The 17,292-nt window shown below is 37.1% G+C and overlaps 2 protein-coding genes across 5 annotated transcripts in view; both read right to left on the reverse strand.

Annotated features, from left to right (window-relative positions):
* Positions 1-43: 43 nt before the first annotated feature.
* pglyrp2 (peptidoglycan recognition protein 2) lies at positions 44-6,605 on the reverse strand. Of its 2 annotated transcripts, XM_051896570.1 has the most exons (5): positions 6,423-6,597; positions 3,919-4,767; positions 3,610-3,820; positions 392-686; positions 44-277 (listed from the first exon to the last, which is right to left on the reverse strand). In XM_051896570.1, exons 1-5 carry the CDS (start codon positions 6,472-6,474, stop codon positions 233-235), a joined length of 1,452 nt encoding a protein of 483 aa, XP_051752530.1. In that variant the 5' UTR covers positions 6,475-6,597; the 3' UTR covers positions 44-232. The 2 variants fall into 2 exon arrangements, with proteins under 2 accessions (XP_051752530.1, XP_051752531.1); XM_051896571.1 differs by lacking the exon at positions 44-277 and having other exon boundaries at positions 400-686; positions 3,560-3,820; positions 6,423-6,605.
* Positions 6,606-8,877: 2,272 nt separating this feature from the next.
* myh11a (myosin, heavy chain 11a, smooth muscle) overlaps positions 8,878-17,292 on the reverse strand; it is a 39,265-nt gene continuing 30,850 nt past the window's right edge. For 2 of the 3 annotated variants that reach the window (XM_051897159.1, XM_051897158.1), the window contains 8 exons: positions 17,123-17,284; positions 16,906-17,034; positions 16,341-16,429; positions 15,926-16,049; positions 15,489-15,697; positions 14,404-14,512; positions 14,085-14,257; positions 8,878-9,813 (listed from right to left, as the gene is read on the reverse strand). In XM_051897159.1, coding sequence (XP_051753119.1) covers positions 9,669-9,813; positions 14,085-14,257; positions 14,404-14,512; positions 15,489-15,697; positions 15,926-16,049; positions 16,341-16,429; positions 16,906-17,034; positions 17,123-17,284 — 1,140 coding nt within the window. In that variant the 3' untranslated portion in view covers positions 8,878-9,668. Of the gene's footprint in view, positions 9,814-13,861; positions 13,895-14,084; positions 14,258-14,403; positions 14,513-15,488; positions 15,698-15,925; positions 16,050-16,340; positions 16,430-16,905; positions 17,035-17,122; positions 17,285-17,292 lie in introns of all 3 variants that reach the window. The other variant, XM_051897160.1, reaches the window with a different exon arrangement.

Here is a 17,292-nt window from a genome sequence, read left to right on the forward strand (position 1 = left end):
TGCTTCAGTTTAAACTGCCACGTACAAAAATCAACCTGTAACATTAGAGAGCACACTCTTTATTTTCACACACGTAATTCACACTTACAGTAGCATTTCAAGGTTTTAGGTAACAGACTCCCAACCAATGTACAAACTAATGCTAATGTCATGTTTCATTAACATTTCAGTAACTTATAAATTATATTTTAAATTATATGTATTTTTCATACTAATTAGTGGGCTTCACTTGTCATGTCATGTCAGTGACAGCAGATGTCCGCAAAGGATTCGTATCCTGTGAAAAATATGGTTCAAAAACAGATTGATGTGTTAGCATGACAAATATTTCCAGCATTAAACTATATGTTGAAATTAATAATATTATATAATTATATAGAATCTTACATACTTTGTAGTGTTCCCAGGTGGTTATCTCAGAATACAGGGAATCCCCTGGGCAGGACGTGGCTACTACTTGTCTATGTCCCAGAATGGTAAAATTCTCCTGCAGAAATCCGTTGCTCACTCCACATTTGACCAGATGATGGCGCACAAGCTCCATGTCATAATGGGAGGGTAAATGAGTGCTGTAGTTTCCAATGAAAGCAACACCATACCCAACAGGATTACGTCCTCTAGTATGAGCTCCTACCCACATCCAACCTCGACCTTCATAGATGTAGCCATCAGACCCAACCGCAAAGCTTGGAGAGACACATACACATAATACTTACAAATGACTCAAAATGTGATCTTTTACTTCCATTCTACTCAAAGAAAAAATAGGCACAAATATGGTTCTATATATGTTCTGATCGTTTTTTTTTTTTACAAAAACCACAAAGTAGGTCAGTGCCACTTTTAAGCATTTGACATTTTGTGCGTATAAACATTATATCTGTTCCAAAACCAGATGCTGGTGTAACAGACGTAGGCCGGTAAGAGCTGTGCGTGTAAACCTCATTCCCCTGATCTCAAGAGGCGCTCTAGCGACTGACACTAGAGACTGTAGTCTGTAGCCTCCTTGTTAGAGAGCCCGACTCCCATGCCAGCGGACCTGTGTTAGAGTCCCGCTTAGCGCGTGCGGTTCGAACAAGAGGGTTTACACTGGCTTCTAAGGCAGCATCCGAACTTAAATGTAACCTCGTAAGGGACTGTTTTGAAATGCTCTGCATAGCCAGCAACTCTGTCAACATCCTAAAAGCACTCCTCTATTAAAGCATTGACTTTCAATTGATTCCTATAGAGTTTGGCATTAGCATGTTGCTTATTACCTACACACACAGAAAAAAAAAGAAAACATTACATAATACACAAATATTGAATAAAACAATTGTCCATTTGATATATTTAATTGTACTAAACTATATCTGATTAACACTTTCCAGTATTGAATGAATTATGGGATTTGTCTTTTCCGCCATTTTGGATTTATTATTGCATCCAAATATTCAGTAGGCATAAAATGGTATGTAAAAGAGTAGTATGTCTGGATTTACAGTATTCATAAAACTTTTAAGGACAACAAAACAAATGTAGTATGTCTGGATTATCATACCTCACACATTCATATAGAGCATAGCATACTTTTTTTAATTGTTGCAAAATAATTACTTATTCAAAAGAAGTACTTACTCAGAAAGTATGCAATTTCAGATGTAGCCAGAGAGTGAGACACACTCAATATTAATGTATTAACTGATTATTACACAGTATATATCCTGTATCCTGCCTACTATTTTAAATATAGTGTGAAATTGGGTGTTACACAGTATGTCACTGTAACAGCCACCAATTGATAAAATATTTAAAATATATTATTGATTACTTTGCATACTCTGATTTTTTTTTTAAATTATAGTAGACCTATTATGTATAAAATATAATTTCTCAATGTTTATTTCTTCATTGCAATGCATTCTGGAATTGCTTTCTCACTAAGAATCATTTGGAACAGCTTTCACACTGGGATGAAACCCACCTTTGTAGGCAATGCACTAGGTTTCGGAATAGAGCATATACAGTATCTCATAGAAGTGAGTACCACCCCTCACATTTCTGTAAATATTTTATTATATCTTTTCATGTGACAACACTGAAGAAAATGATACTTTGCTACAATGTAAAGTAGTGAGTGTACAGCTTGTATAACAGTGTAAATTTGCTGTCCCCTCAAAATAACTCAACACACAGCCATTAATGTCTAAACCGCTGGCCACAAAAGTGAGTACACCACTAAGTGAAAATGTCCAAATTGGGCCCAAAGTGTCAATATTTTGCGTGGCCACCATTATTTTCCAGCACTGCCTTAACCCTCTTGGGCATGGAGTTCACCAGAGCTTCACAGGTTGCCACTGGAGTCCTCTTCCACTCCTCCATGACGACATCATGGAGCTGGTGGATGTTAGAGACCTTGCGCTCTTCCACCTTCCATTTGAGGATGCCCCACAGATGCTCAATAGGGTTTAGGTACCCTCAGCTTCTTTAGCAAGGCAGTGGTCGTCTTGGAGGTGTGTTTGGGGTCATTATCATGTTGGAATACTGCCCTGTGGCCCAGTATCCAAAGGGAGGGGATCATGCTCTGCTTTAGTATGTCACAGTACATGTTGGCATTCATGGTTCCCTCAATGAACTGTAGCCATGACACTCCCACCACCATGCTTGACTGTAGGCAAGACACACTTGACTTTGTACTCCTCATCTGGTTGCCGCCACACACGCTTGACACCATCTGAACCAAATAAGTTTCTTTGGTCTCATCAGACCACAGGACATGGTTCCAGTAATCCATGTCCTTAGTCTGCTTGTCTTCAGCAAACTGTTTGCTGGCTTTCTTGTGCATCATCTTTAGAAGAGGCTTCCTTCTGGGACGACAGCCATGCAGACCAATTTGATGCAGTGTGTGGCGTATGGTCTGAGCACTGACAGGCTGACCCCCCACCCCTTCAACCTCTGCAGCAATGCTGGCAGCACTCATATGTCTATTTCCCAAACACAACCTCTGGATATGACGCTGAGCACGTGCACTCAACTTCTTTGGTCGACCATGGTGAGGCCTGTTCTGAGTGGAACTTGTCCTGTTAAACCACTGTATGGTCTTGGCCACCGTGCTGCAGCTCAGTTTCAGGGTCTTAGCAATCTTCTTATAGCCTACGCCATCTTTATATAGAGCAACAATTCTTTTTTTCAGATCCTCAGAGAGTTCTTTGCCATGAGGTGCCATGTTGAACTTCCAGTGACCAGTATGAGAGAGTGAGAGCGGTAACACCAAATTTAACACACCTGCTCCCCATTCACACCTGAGACCTTGTAACACTTACAAGTCACATGACACCGGGGAGAGAAAATGGCTAATTGGGCCCAATTTGGACATTTTTACTTAGGGGTGTACTCACTTTTGTGGCCAGCGGTTTAGATATTAATGGCTGTGTGTTGAGTTATTTTGAGGGGACAGCAAATTTACACTGTTATACAAGCTGTACACTCACTACTTTACATTGTAGCAAAGTGTCATTTCAGTGTTGTCACATGAAAAGATATAATAAAATATTTACAAAAATGTGAGGAGTGTACTCACTTCTGTGAGATACTGTATTTGTGACAAAATCACGCTGAAGCAGATGGTACCTGTAGCCTAAGTCGTACCAACCCCGTCCCTTCTGGTGGAAATGTTGCATTGCCCTCATTTTTTTAGAACACATCTGAAGGTTTAGACAGGGTTTGCTGGGAATCTCTGTGTGGTGAATATACAGATATGGCAGGGGTGGAGACAGAGGGGTGAGAGGAGCCCGGGGCGGCGCTGCTCCCCATATACATCTAGGAATGATGGCAGGACACTCTGAAGGAGGGTAACACTTTTGTCAGCATGGCAATTGTTGGTTTAACACCAGTGTTTAAACAGGCTTTATTTGGTCTACTGGATGTACCTTTACTTACCCATGTAACGTAGCACAAACTCTTCAATTCCCTTTTTTATAAGACTTTCCACCCCGATGTCCCCTTGTTGTGGATGACTATGCAGTGCATCTGCTACCTTCTCTTGAAGCAGAAATGAATTTGTGATCTTTTTAAAATTATGTCTGCGATAGCGACCTCTCAGATGAGTGTCCGAGACATGATCCAACTCTTCCATAGTCCCTGAGTAGTAGCTCCTCAGCAGTGTGCTTAATTTTATATCAGAGCAGTTAACAACAGAAAGGTGCTTCCCAAGTATGGCTCCGTCCATTCCACCCTGGACCTGAGCATCAGTGGCCAAGGATGGCACGCCTGAAAGAGTAAAAATCATGGGAGCAGATACATTGTCCCAACAACCATCTGGCCCAAGTCGCTCAGGTGGAGTTGCGTTCCAAAACTGCAGAAATGACAGGCCTAAGTTCTTGGCCAGTGGGAGAAGGTAGAAACCATCAGGCTGGTTACTGTCTTCATTAGCTCTTAGCCCGGATTCAAGACCTAAAAGGAGGGGAGCAAGGGCAATCGTCGTGCCATCAGGAGTCAGAACAACTCCCCTCTCTTCATGACCATCTGTTATGAAATGATGAATGGCTTGGTTCAAGAAATTAGAGAGATAGTGGTTTATATTGAGCTGCTCTGTAATGTTGTTTTTGTAGTGAATTTCATCTCTATTGTCAGATGATCCCAGAAAGTCATGTGTGATATTGTCACTTTGGTCTGCAATCTTGCATAGACTCGTCACTAAAGCCAGTGGACTTAGTCTTGGGTTTAAATCTTCTAAATGTGTAACAGCAGTAATAAATTTCTCCATGTTCCTCAGATGATCTGCTGTAACTAAAATTATAAAAAAAAAAAAAAAAATTTGAGCGACTGACATGAGAAGCCTTGCACATTCAAGTTAAAATGGCCGTGCCTGCTCTTACAGTACGTTAAAAATAAGGTGGATACAACCAGAATTCCGGAAATGTTGGGACATTTTTTACATTTAAATTTGAATTATTAGTTTTGAATAAAACTAAAAGACTTTCAGATCACACGAGCCAATATTTTATTCACAATAGAACATAGATAACATAACAAATGTTTAAACGGAGAAATTTTACAATTTTATGCACAAAATGAGCTCATTTCAAATTTGATGCCTGCTACTCTTCTTCTTTTCAAAACAGTTTGAAGATGTCTGGACATCGAGGTTATGAGTTTCTGGAGTTTTGGTGTTTTAATTTGGTCCCATTCTTGCCTGATGTAGGTTTCCAGCTGCTAAAGAGTTTGTGGTTGTCTTTGACGTATTTTTCATTTAATATTGCTCTAAAACCATTATATACCTTTCAGCATTCATAGTGCCTTCCAAAACATGCAAGCTGCCCATACCGTATGCACTTATGCACCCCTATACCATCAGAGATGCTGGCTTCTGAACTGAATGCTGATAACACGCTGGAAGGTCTCCCTCCTCTTTAGCCTGGAGGACATGGCGTCTGTTATTTTCCAACAGGAATGTCAAATTTGGACTCGTCTGACCATAGAACACTTTTTTCACTTTGAAACAGTCCATTTTAAATGAGTCTTGGCCCACAGGACACTACGGCACTTCTGGACCATGTTCACATATGGCTTCCTTTTTGCATGATAGAGCTTTAGTTGGCATCTGCAGATGGCACGGCAGATTGTGTTTACCGACAGTGGTTTCTGGAAGTATTCCTGGGCCCATTTAGTAATGTCATTCACACAATCATGTCGATGAGTGATGCAGTGTCTTCTGAGGGCCCAAAGACCACAGGCATCCAATAAAGGTCTTCAGCCTTGTCCCTTCTGCACAGAGATTTCTCCAGTTTCTCTGAATCTTTTGATGATTTTATGCAATCATTGGTTTTAAAGTAGGAACATTGTTTTTAAAGTATTCCACAATCTTTTTACACACTCTTTCACAGCTCTGCCCATCTTTATTTCTGAGAGACTCTGCCTCTCTAAGACATCCCTTTTATAGCTAATCATGTTACAGACCTGATATCAATTAACTTAATTAGTTGCTAGATGTTCTCCCAGCTAAATCTTTTCAAAAATGTCTTGCTTTTTCAGCCATTTGTTGCTCCCGTGTCGACTATTTTGAGACCTGTAGCAGGCATCAAATTTGAAATTAGCTTATTTTGTGCATAAAAGTGTAAAATTTCTCAGTTTAAACATTTATGTTATCTATGTTCTATTGTGAATAAAATATTGGCTCATGTGATTTGAAAGTCTTTTAGTTTTCATTTTATTCAAATTTAAAAAACATCCCAACTTTTCCGGAATTTGGCTTTTACATGCTGAGCAAAGCAGAACTACGATTACATTATCTAGACAGTCAGACTGGACAGGGAAAAAAGGTCAAAATATTGCTTTAGTCTGACTGAAATCAAAATGTTAAAGTGCTTGTAAACAAACATGTTATCAAATGTATAACATGGAAATTTGAATGTAATTAAATTGAATATTTATAGTTTACATACCTGAGCTCTGAATGACAGCCATGGTAATAATCCATAGTGCTCCAGGTATCATTATCAGTTCTAAATATTACTACTTGGTAGTAAGTGCTTGATTTGAATGCAGTGTATGAGTACTTGAAACACAGAAGGCAGGACACTCCAAATTCTGCATTTTCACGTCATTTATGTGGTGTATTCCACCATGACAAACATGTTTTTTGTGGTGGGTCAGAGTACGTGTGTACTCTGATGTGAGTAAAGGTCTTTTCTATAATTTGTATTTAGCTACTAATATTGATTTTTGGATGGCAGTGACTAACAGATCTGCTGTTCTGTTTGTTGCATAAGGAGGAGTACCCGGTTACTGGAAATGAGGGAGGTAAAGGTCATAGCTAGATGGGTAACACTTTACAGTAAGGTCTCATTTGTTAACATTAGTTAATGTATTAACTAACACGGACTTACAATGAGCAATACATTTGTTACAGTATTTATTAATCTTTGTTAATGTTATTTAATAAAAATCCAGCAGTTCATTTTTTGTTCATGTTAGTTTACAGTGCATTAACTAATGTTAACAAATACAACTCTTGATTTTAATAATGTATTAGTAAATGTTGAAATTAACATTAACTAAGATTAAAAAATGCTGTAGAAGTATTGTTAATTCTTAGTTTGAGTTAACTAAAGTAGTTAACTAATGAAACCTTATTGTAAAATGTAACCGCTAGATGTTGTGTTTTATAATGTAATGAAAAAAAGTAAGTTGTTGAACACATTCATTTACCTGAAGAATGAGCAACATGCAACATAATTGTGTTGATTTACAAGAACACCAAAGAAACTGAGTTAATCTGTTAACTGTTACATATTAAAACAGTAATATCCTATACTAAACCTAAACTAATCTTGACAAATTATATATCATTTGAAAGCTTACAATCTCTACTTTTCATATTTGGTGCCTGATTTTCAAACTAAATTAGGAGCAGTAATTCATCAATTTGCAACAAGAATAGTTTCATACTCATAAGGCATGTTCAGACATTTATTTTGAAATAGCGATGAACAGGAAAAATCATGAAAGATTGGTTGAAACATGTTTGTTTTCTTGCCAAGAGTTCAAAAGATAACATCCATTAAATTTTTTTGGAGGAAAAAAGGTCTGAAATTGTTTTTTAATAGAAAAAAAAAATGTATGATTGTGGCGGCAAGCTATAACCCACATACATGTTGTTTTTATGTTTATTAGAGGTTGAATTCATATCAAATTCTGCCAGACATCCCATACTACTTCTGTATAGGATGTATACTTAATAAATTGTATGAAAATAATAGAAATATATGGTTCAGATCACTCAAACCATATATGGAAATGGAGGCACCCTTATATGGTCAGTAATGGAGCTTGGTTGTCATCTAGTGAAAAAGTTTGGTACTGCGCCCAAACGAAATCTTACTGAAAGCTCATTTTTTGAGATATCAACCTAAAATTTGGAACACAACTTGTTCAGATTTTAGGATTTGATTTTCTTGCAGTTTTAGAGTATAACTTGTTTTGTAAAATATATATTTTACATACAATATAAAATATTATATTTTTACATTTTCATAAACTTAAACTTCTATAACTTTTTTTCTCTTTCACTTACATAATTTATTTCACTTCTACTATAATCTGCCAAATTTCATCTTTAAAACAAGACCAGCTTTATGTGTATATTCCAATTTATTCTTGAGTTACAACCATTTAAGTTTGGATAGTGCAGTTAACAGTTAAGAGGTTAAGAAATTCTTCCCTCTTGCGGCCAAGAGAAGCATTGAAATTAAAGCAACAGCAGCAAATTTTTATACAAAAAGGCCAAGGCTGTTTTGGAATATTAGCTTACTACTTATGAATAGTGTATACTGCATACTATTTATTTTTTATATAGCAAGTGAAATTCTGGGCATTATTTAATAAATACTTCAAACAGTAGTATGCTGCCGTTGTTTTAAGAAACACCTTAACTGCTGTTTGAACTGCAAATAATGATTTTAATCCAGTTTTATCATGTCATAAATGGCATGCTTAGCATTTGAACATATTTTAGTAAGTTGTATTTAAAGGTTAGGGTACTTTAATCTTGATGGTGTCCTTATAGGCAATTATTGCATTTTGGCATGTAAAAAAAAAAAAAAACAAAGAGAATTTTTTTTTTCAGAATTTATTTCATGTGCATGTGGTTTCACAAATGAATAGATAAAAGTAGATAAAAGTGAATAAATCCATTGCCATGTCATTCCCAATGTACTGTAGATTGTGCCAAGTGAAATTATTGGAAAAATAAAACTTTATATATATATTTATATAATTTTTAAAGTTCTTTTACAGGCATTGTCTGTCAATAGACGTCTATGTGACAGGATGGATTTTGATTGCTTTCATTGTCATTTCAAACATTGAAATATCTGTAGGAGAATGAAAACCACAATATTTGTCTGATAAAAAGTTTTGTTTTATATATAATACTTTAAGCAAACATTCAGAGGGAACATAAAATGCTATAAAAAAATTACAAAAGTTTTCTGAGGTACCTTGACTATATGATAAATGTTAAAGAGGTAACGTTTTGCAAAACGTTAAATTTTATAATTACGTTTCTGGCACAACACACACCTTCATATTGTTTAAATCCAGGATGTGTAAAGCGTACCATTTTAAAGTTGGGAAAAAAATCTGTCAAAGTAAATTTTATTGCTAACTTGTCTGAGCTGTATGTATTGCAGGAATATATACCAAATAAGTGAGAAAGTGCTGTATATTCAGGGACAATTATGCAGTACAAAAAAGTGAACAGCCATTTACCCGCAGTTGAGACATACAAATTTGAGACATAAAAACACAGATGGTTTTTTACCCCAAGATTTGAGTGAGGGTAAATACTAGATCTTGACCACCAGGTTTTATTCAGACATTTAAGAATAATTAAAGAACCTGAAAAAATAATACAGAATTTCATGGTGCTATACTGGAATGTGAGCATATTTGCAGCCACAGAGGTCAATTTAAAAATTGGGGGTTGTGGTGAATGATATAACAATATAATAACAATAAAAAAAAAACTATTAAATCATGACTGGCCAAATGCCTGGTCAAACAGCAGTGCTTTGTTGCAGTCAAACGAAACATGATTATGATCTAAATAATGACCTTTGTAAAAGAAAATTGTGGTTCTTTGATAAGAGGATAAGAATACCATGTTTGGACAGCATGGTAAGAGGCATTTATTCAGCAGATTTGGTTCCGTTGTAGTCACTCTGCATGTCCGCATCATCCTCGGCAGCATCAGAGCTGTCAATCATTCCCCGTCTGCCACTACCTCCTGAGCGCCTCGGTGTGCTGCTGAAGGATGATGGTTCATTGCCTCGCCTGAAATGTTACAACAAATCTTAGCATAAAAACACAATTTTCACTGTAGGTTTCTTTGTACCTGCTACATTTGTGTTAGCACGTTAAGTCTCAAACCATTTTGAACCAAGAGACCCATTTCATAATCCCAAACTGTTTACAAGTCAATGTGATTAAACTTTTTTTTTTTGTTTTTTTTTGGCAGAACTTCCAGTGAACTATCCTGAAGTGTGACCCCAACTGCTTACAACAGCTTAAAATATACGTTTTCTATATATTTGAATCCACCCATCTATCCAAACTGGAGCACCCTAAAGTGCCAACATAAGGAGTACATGCTAACCACATGGAAAGGCTTCTGGGCTCAGCTGGGACTCAAACCAGGGACCTTCTCTCTATGAGATGACTGTTACCTAGGGCTGCACGATTTTGGGAAAAAATCAAATCATGTGGAGCAGCATTTACTGCAAACCCAGCCGCTCTGAATTTGATAATAGCACTAAAGCACCAAGCCGACGGTTGGCCCCCGGGCAATGTCAGGCCGTTTTTGAGCGTCAGTTGGCTTAGTTTTTTTGGTGGCTGTAGTCGGTACACCGTTGGCTTGGTTGTAGTCGGATGCCGTCAGGGTTGCTGACGGCAGGTAGCCCAATTGCTACTCAAAACTAGCCCAATTGCGTTTCAGGAGGGGTCCCCTGGTAAAAATAGCATTCCGGGGGAGGGACATGAAAAACAACCTGCGGCAACAGTGTTAGGGTAGGGACACACCAAACCGACGCCAAAGAACTAGCACTAATTAAAAGCCGACTGTGTAGTCGCCTCGCATTCGCCCAGGAACACTCAGACACATGACGTAAAATTTGAACAGCCTTCTGTCTGTACCGCCTTGACTTGTTTGCTCACTGTTGTGCTATTATTATGCGCTTCGACTCATTCACTAAACTGAACAGCCAATCAGAGTTCTCTCTCTCACCCGACGCCGATTCTACTTGTTGAATCGGCCCAGAAAAACCCGTCGGCGTCCAACTAGAGCCAACAGTGCAGAACACACCAGGAAAACTTAGTTGGCCGACGCTTAAAAATGGTCCGATGTTGCCCGACGGCTGATTGTCGGCTTGGTGTGTCCCAGGCTTTAAAGTAGCCCAATTCCGTGGGAAAACCGCGGACTTGGCAACACAGGGTCAGGGTTTTTTGGGCCGATTCAGCATGTGCCGTTGGTGAGAGAGAACTCTGATTGGCTGTTCAGCTTAGCGAACGAGTCAGTGCACGAGAATAAAAGTGAAAATGATGAAAGTGAGCAAAGAAGTCAAGACGGCACAGACAGACGGCTGTTATAATTGTACGTCATCTTACCTGAATGCACAAATAATTTCATAATAACATGAGCCGACTGGAATGAAGAAAGTGATCAACATGATTGATATTCAAAATGGTAAGCAAGCGCTGCTTTGTTTACGGTTTGTATATCTGCAGTCCTAGTTTCGGTTTCCTTTTTTGAATGATGAAAATAGACTATTGATACCTGCTGCTATAGACAGATATTTACTTACACGCAGGTGCAGAATGCACATGCTAGATTGCCGCCTTTAGGCCTTTTGGTGCGTTCAAGCCCAGCTTTTTGGCTGAGACGCAACTGACACAATGCGACAACACAGTCAGCTTTCATCACCGCTATTTCTTTGATGTAGGCTTGGTGCGTCCCAGGCTTAAGACATATTGTGATTTCAGTTTTATTGCGATTAATCATGCAACCCTAGTGCAACCCACCTATATATTTCAAGATTTTGTAATAAAATTTGAGTATATTTCTCACTATTTGAAAATCCTGAAATACAGCATTAAAAGAATACTACACAAAATATATTAATCACAGAGGCCTTGATTTAAAATATGTTAAGAACTTCAGTAACAGTTCATATGTGAGAAAAATACAGTAACATGTCTAACTTTACTACAGTAAGTGTCTGACTTTGTTTCATTGATGATTGATATAGAATACTCGCAGCTGCACTTGCATCTGATACACAATGCAATATGCATCTGAAACACAGCGACAAGTGACTTCTACACCAGCATCCTAATGTACAGACAAGTCGCCAGAATACAGCCACAAGCATCCTTTACCGTGGAAAGTGGTACAGTGTATCAGACATTAGTTAAGGTTTGTTAGAGGTTAAAGGCAGCGTTAAAACCTCATTAGTAAACCTGTAAACAGGCTAAATGAGGTTGGTTCAGAAAACTGAACCATGCTTTCAGAGGGAAGAGGGAAATATGGTCCAATATGCTACTTTGATAAATATTAAAGTGAAGATTGTGCAAGAATGAGCTGTCTGTCAAGTGCATTAAATTAGGATTTAGAAGAGAGACCATTAATAATGGAAGCATTGACAAACAATTAAAGGGTTAGTTCATCCAAAAATGAAAATTCTGTCATTAATTACTCACCCTCATGTCGTTCCACACCCGTAAGACCTTCATTCATCTTCGCAACACGAAGATATTTTTTGATAAAATCCGATGGCTCAGTGAGGCCTGCATTGACAGCAAGTTAATTTACACTTTCAAACGCCCAGAGAGGTACTAAAAACATATTTAAAACAGTTTATGTGACTACAGCGGCTCAACCTTAATGTTATGAAGCGACGAGAATACTTTTTGTGTGTTCACGTGGCTTTGGCAGTTCGAAACACATTTCGAACCACTGATTCGAAACAAAAGATTTGCAAAGCTTCATGAAGCAGTGTTTTGAAATCGCCCATCACTAGATATTGTTGAATAAAGTCCTTATTTTGTTTTTTTCGCGCACAAAAAGTATTCTCATCGCTTCATAACATTAAGGTTAAACCACTGTAGTCACATGAACTGTTTTAAATATGTCTTTAGTACCTTTCTGGGCGTTTGAAAGTGTAAATTAACTTGCTGTCAATGGAGGCCTCACTGAGCCATTGGATTTTATCAAAAATATCTTCATCTGTGTTACGAAGATGAACGAAGGTCTTACGGGTGTGGAACCACATAAGCGTGAGTAATTAATGACAGAATTTTCATTTTTGGGTGAACTAACCCTTTAATTCCTAATACATAGTATGTTTATAATTATAAAATGGATAGTTCTGGTCATGGATGCTGATTGGTCAATAAAGTGTTTCTGTCATGTACGTAATCCATATGAATTGAGTGGTTTAATCCAGAGACGATTACTTCATATAATGAACAGATTTAATTTATTCAAATATAAATATCAATGCTCAAACGTGCTTGCTTGATGTGTGAAAACCAAACAAAAGTTTTGTTTTCGCATGTCACACAAGTTTGTTTATTGTTGGAATGAAACAGAAGTCACAATAGTCTTTTCTTCCCTATTGTGACATATCTGAGTGAAACAGATTCGTGAACAAGAAAAAAAGTAGGGCGGAATTCAATTTTAATCCATCAGGAATTGATTGGATGGTTGTGGTTTGCCATTGGTCGATCTCATGTGAGTGACAGTGTGCCCTACCCTCGCGCCAGTAAACACATCGCCAGAGAAAAAAGAGATGTCATTACAAGAGGGAGGGGAAGATATTTTGATTAAAGATTATATGGGCACATTCTTTAAAAAAACAAACAAAATTCCATTAATTCCATAAAAAAAAAAAAAAAAATTAATTCCATTAAAAAAAAAAAAAAAAAAAAAAGAATAGTCAATTTTGATTTCATGGTGACTTTAAGCTTCTGCAAGAATCAATGAGGTTTGTTTTGTGCTTCAATCTAGTACAGCTGAGCTTCAATGGAGGGACAGAAATCTCTTGAGTTTTATTAAAAATATCTTCATTTGTGTTTTGAAGATGAATGAAAATTTTATGGGTTTGGAATTTTTATGTAAATGATGACAGAATTGAAATTTTTCAGTGAACTAACCTTACTACTTATCATACCTTATTACAGTCTTATGTGTGCACTCTGCAAAATGTTAAAAGATATGTAATAAACCATATTTCGCTCTTGCAGGCAAGAAATATATTTGTGACAAGTAAAAGGAAGAGTTAAGAGTAGCTACATCTTCTGTGTCAACTTTTGAGCACAGAGGTACCTGCATAGTCACTGTGTGGGTTCAGGATTGCCTCTGCAACAGAGATAGACAATCTTCGGTTTGCAGATTATAAAAAGAAAGGATTTGGGCTGTGCTAATAAGTGCTGAGAACTTGCTCAAAGCTTTGTCTAAAAGTGTATTCATTACCCAAAGATTTCACTACTTTCTGTTGTGCTTAACCACTTTGGCATTAGACACCATGTCTTTGGAGTGCTCTGTGTACCTGAGTTTGCTCTTGAGGGTAGTGACCTCACGGCTCATGGCATCATTGGCCTCTGTGGCCTCATCCAGCTCTCTCTGAAGCTTCCTGCGGGCCGCAGTGATTCGCTGGGATTCCTCCTCGCTCTCTTCCAATTGCCTCTTCAGCTGTTTGACGCGAGCATTCGCCTTATCCGCCTGTGAAAAAGAAATACTTTTCAGGCCAAGCGCACACTACGTTGCAATATAGTCGGTTATAAGATAATTTTCCTTCTGACTGTAGGTATGATCTCTTAATTTTATGGGAAAAGTATAGGAAAAGAGCAAAGAGAATAGCAGCTAACCTGGTCTTTGTATTGTTCTGCTTGTTTTCGTTCATCCTCCACTTGGGTTATCAAATCCTTCAGTTTTTTGTCCTTCTGGCGAACGGCCTTTGCGGTGTTCTGCTTATCTCTGCATTAGAAAGAAAAATGTATTTTTCAACCAAACTGCACCAAACAAGATGAAATAATATTATCTCTGATGACGTCACATCTTCAGACGTCTGTTATATATAATCATGAGCTTTTAAAGTTATGATTTTTCAGTTGGCTTTCCTGAGGTCTACATGCACTACATGTTTTTTATTGTAAAATATTTTAAAATGTAATTTATTCCTGTGATGCAAAGCTGAATTTTCAGCATCATTACTCCAGTCTTCAGTGTCACATGATCCTTCATAAATCATTCTAATATGCTGATTTGCTGCTCAAGAAATATTTCTTATCATTATCAATGTTGAAAACAGTTTGCTGCTTAATATTTTTGTGGAAACTGATACATTTTTTTTCAGAACTGATGATTAATAGCAAGTTCGAAAGAACAGCATTTATTTATCTTTTGTAACATTATAAATGTCTTCATCTGCTGTATTAATTTTTGTATTTACATTTTTTCCAATTTTTCAAGAGTATTTAAAAAAAAAATATTTTACTGATGGTTGTATATGAGTATTTTATGTTAATATAAAGGGTTAAAGTATAAAATATAATATAATACTTATTATTGAAAATGTTTCGCATTATAAAGCCTTTTATAAAGCTGTTTATCATTGTACTGATGTTAAATTTATTATTAAAAATTAATTATTAAAATATTATCTAGAAAACATTTACATTGTAAAAAATTATTGATTTTTTTAAAACTCAGTATTACAATATCAGAGAGGCATTTTAAATTAAATTAAATTAAATTTTTATAGCACTTTTCAAAATAAATATTTATAGAAACTCATGCCACAACCATTGAGCAAGCTAAACACGTACAAACAATTTATAAATGAGGGACAGATAAATACATTTTTTTTTTTTATCACAAAAACTAAATTTGTGAAATCTTTTTAATTTCTAACTTTTCTCGCCGCCCCTTGGATAGAGAATAAACTACTTGCCTGCTCTCCTGCTCAAGCTGTTCCTCCAGTTGTGCCACTTTGGCCTCAAGAGCAGAAATGGAGGACTTAAATTTGGATTTAACTTGGTTCTCCATCTCCTGGAGTTTAGCTTTCAGCTCTTTATTCTGTCTCTCCATCAACTGTCTGGCGCTCTCGTTCTTTTGGGATGTGGTGCGTTCGGCCTGGAGCTCGTTGGTAAGCTGGTCAACCTGAAGGATGTAGAAAACAGCTGAGGAAATGACATGGATTTCATACAAATTACAAAGTTCTGTCTCCGTAATGGCATTTCCATTGATGAGTGTGTTTATGGCTATACATTATACTATTAATTTAAAATATTAATTTAATATGTGATTTATATGTTTGTCAAAAAATATCACAATTTTCTTGACATCTGCCACCGATAATATAATGGCTCCATAATATAACACATGTACCTGCTGGGCACTCTTCCTCAGCCTGTCATTAAGCATCTCCATATTGCCCTGCTCCTCCTCCAGCTCTTCCTCCAGCTGTTGGATCTTTGCTTCTAGCCGTCTCTTCTCATCAGCCAGCGCAGACCTTTCGGGTTCAGTCAAGCCACATATTAGTTTAAATCAGAATGTGCTTAGAGCACATTTTTGCCAAAATGTTTCAGTATAAAACTGCTGGTATGTCTAAAAAGTGAGATATTTCACATAACTGAAATCTAGAACTACACTCTGTTCCCATACAAACAGTCACACTGGAGTATGTCCACCATTAATTGTAACAGTGAACCACATGCTCCAACGGAAGTCAATATATCAGAGGATCATAATGAATTCCACAGGATTAGAATATCGCTATTATATTTTATGTTGTCATACTCACTTTCCAGATGTGTTGCTGGCCAACTCATCAGCCAGTTCATCTCTCTCAGCTTCAGCTTGCTTTTTAGCCCTCTCAGCTGCAGCCAAGTCCTACATTTAAAGAATTTAACGGAATTCTTCAATAATCAAGGTGAGATTCACTTCAGCTGAACCCCTGAAACTTAATTATGTACTTTAAATGACCTTTTAAGATTTTAAGTAATGCAAGCATTTCAATAAATTCAATACATTTCACAAAATATTCTTGTTTAATATTTCTATTGTTATTTTTCTTATTCTCTTATTTTTAATTTTTAAAATACCAATTACAATATCTATATCAGTTTATTTTAGTGTATTTTCAAAATATAATAATTCTGTATTTGCATTTCTATCACAATCAAACCCCCTGCAGTTCCATCATGAGCCCATAGGGGTTTCGTGAGCCCTTGGTTGGAAAAGTTAGCCTATTCAAATAACCCAGAATTGTCTTAGTTTGGAAATAATACATTCGTTTGAATAAAAAAGCTCCATACACACCACTTTTTGGACAAATTGGTTCAGTATGTTATTCACAGAAGCCTCACCTCTTGCATCTGTAGAAGTTCAGCCTCCAAAGTCTTGGCCTTCCTCTCGTTCTCCTTAGCACTGGATAAAACGTCCTCCCTGGCAGCTCGAGCATCGTCAAGCTCTCTTTGGAAGTCCTTCATTTGAGCCTAAGTTATACACACCAAAGTAAAAGGTAAAGCACACCTAAATAATTACTAAAAAGCCTTATATTTATAATTATAGTTTTGTTTTCACCTGGAGCTTGCGGAGCTGCTTGATCGCCTCGTCTCGACCCTTGTTGGATGTTTCAATCTGGCCCTCAAGGTCCTTTATGTCTCCCTCCAGTTTCTTCTTGGAAGCAGCTATTGCAGTCCTTTGCTTGCGCTCATCTTCAAGTTCAGTTTCCAGCTCACGCACCTGTTGGA

This window comes from Ctenopharyngodon idella, chromosome 6 (assembly GCF_019924925.1).
Source record: "Ctenopharyngodon idella isolate HZGC_01 chromosome 6, HZGC01, whole genome shotgun sequence".
Taxonomy (NCBI): Eukaryota; Metazoa; Chordata; class Actinopteri; order Cypriniformes; family Xenocyprididae; genus Ctenopharyngodon; species Ctenopharyngodon idella.

Coding starts and splice junctions, on each gene's coding strand:
- pglyrp2 (XM_051896570.1), bottom strand. CDS start 6,474: ATGATACCTGGAGCACTATGGATTATTACCATGGCTGTCATTCAGAGC. Junction 687..3,609: donor TGGTACGACTTAGGCTACAG/GTACCATCTGCT, acceptor TGTCTCTCCAAG/CTTTGCGGTTGGGTCTGATG. Junction 278..391: donor CCACCTGGGAACACTACAAA/GTATGTAAGATT, acceptor TATTTTTCACAG/GATACGAATCCTTTGCGGAC.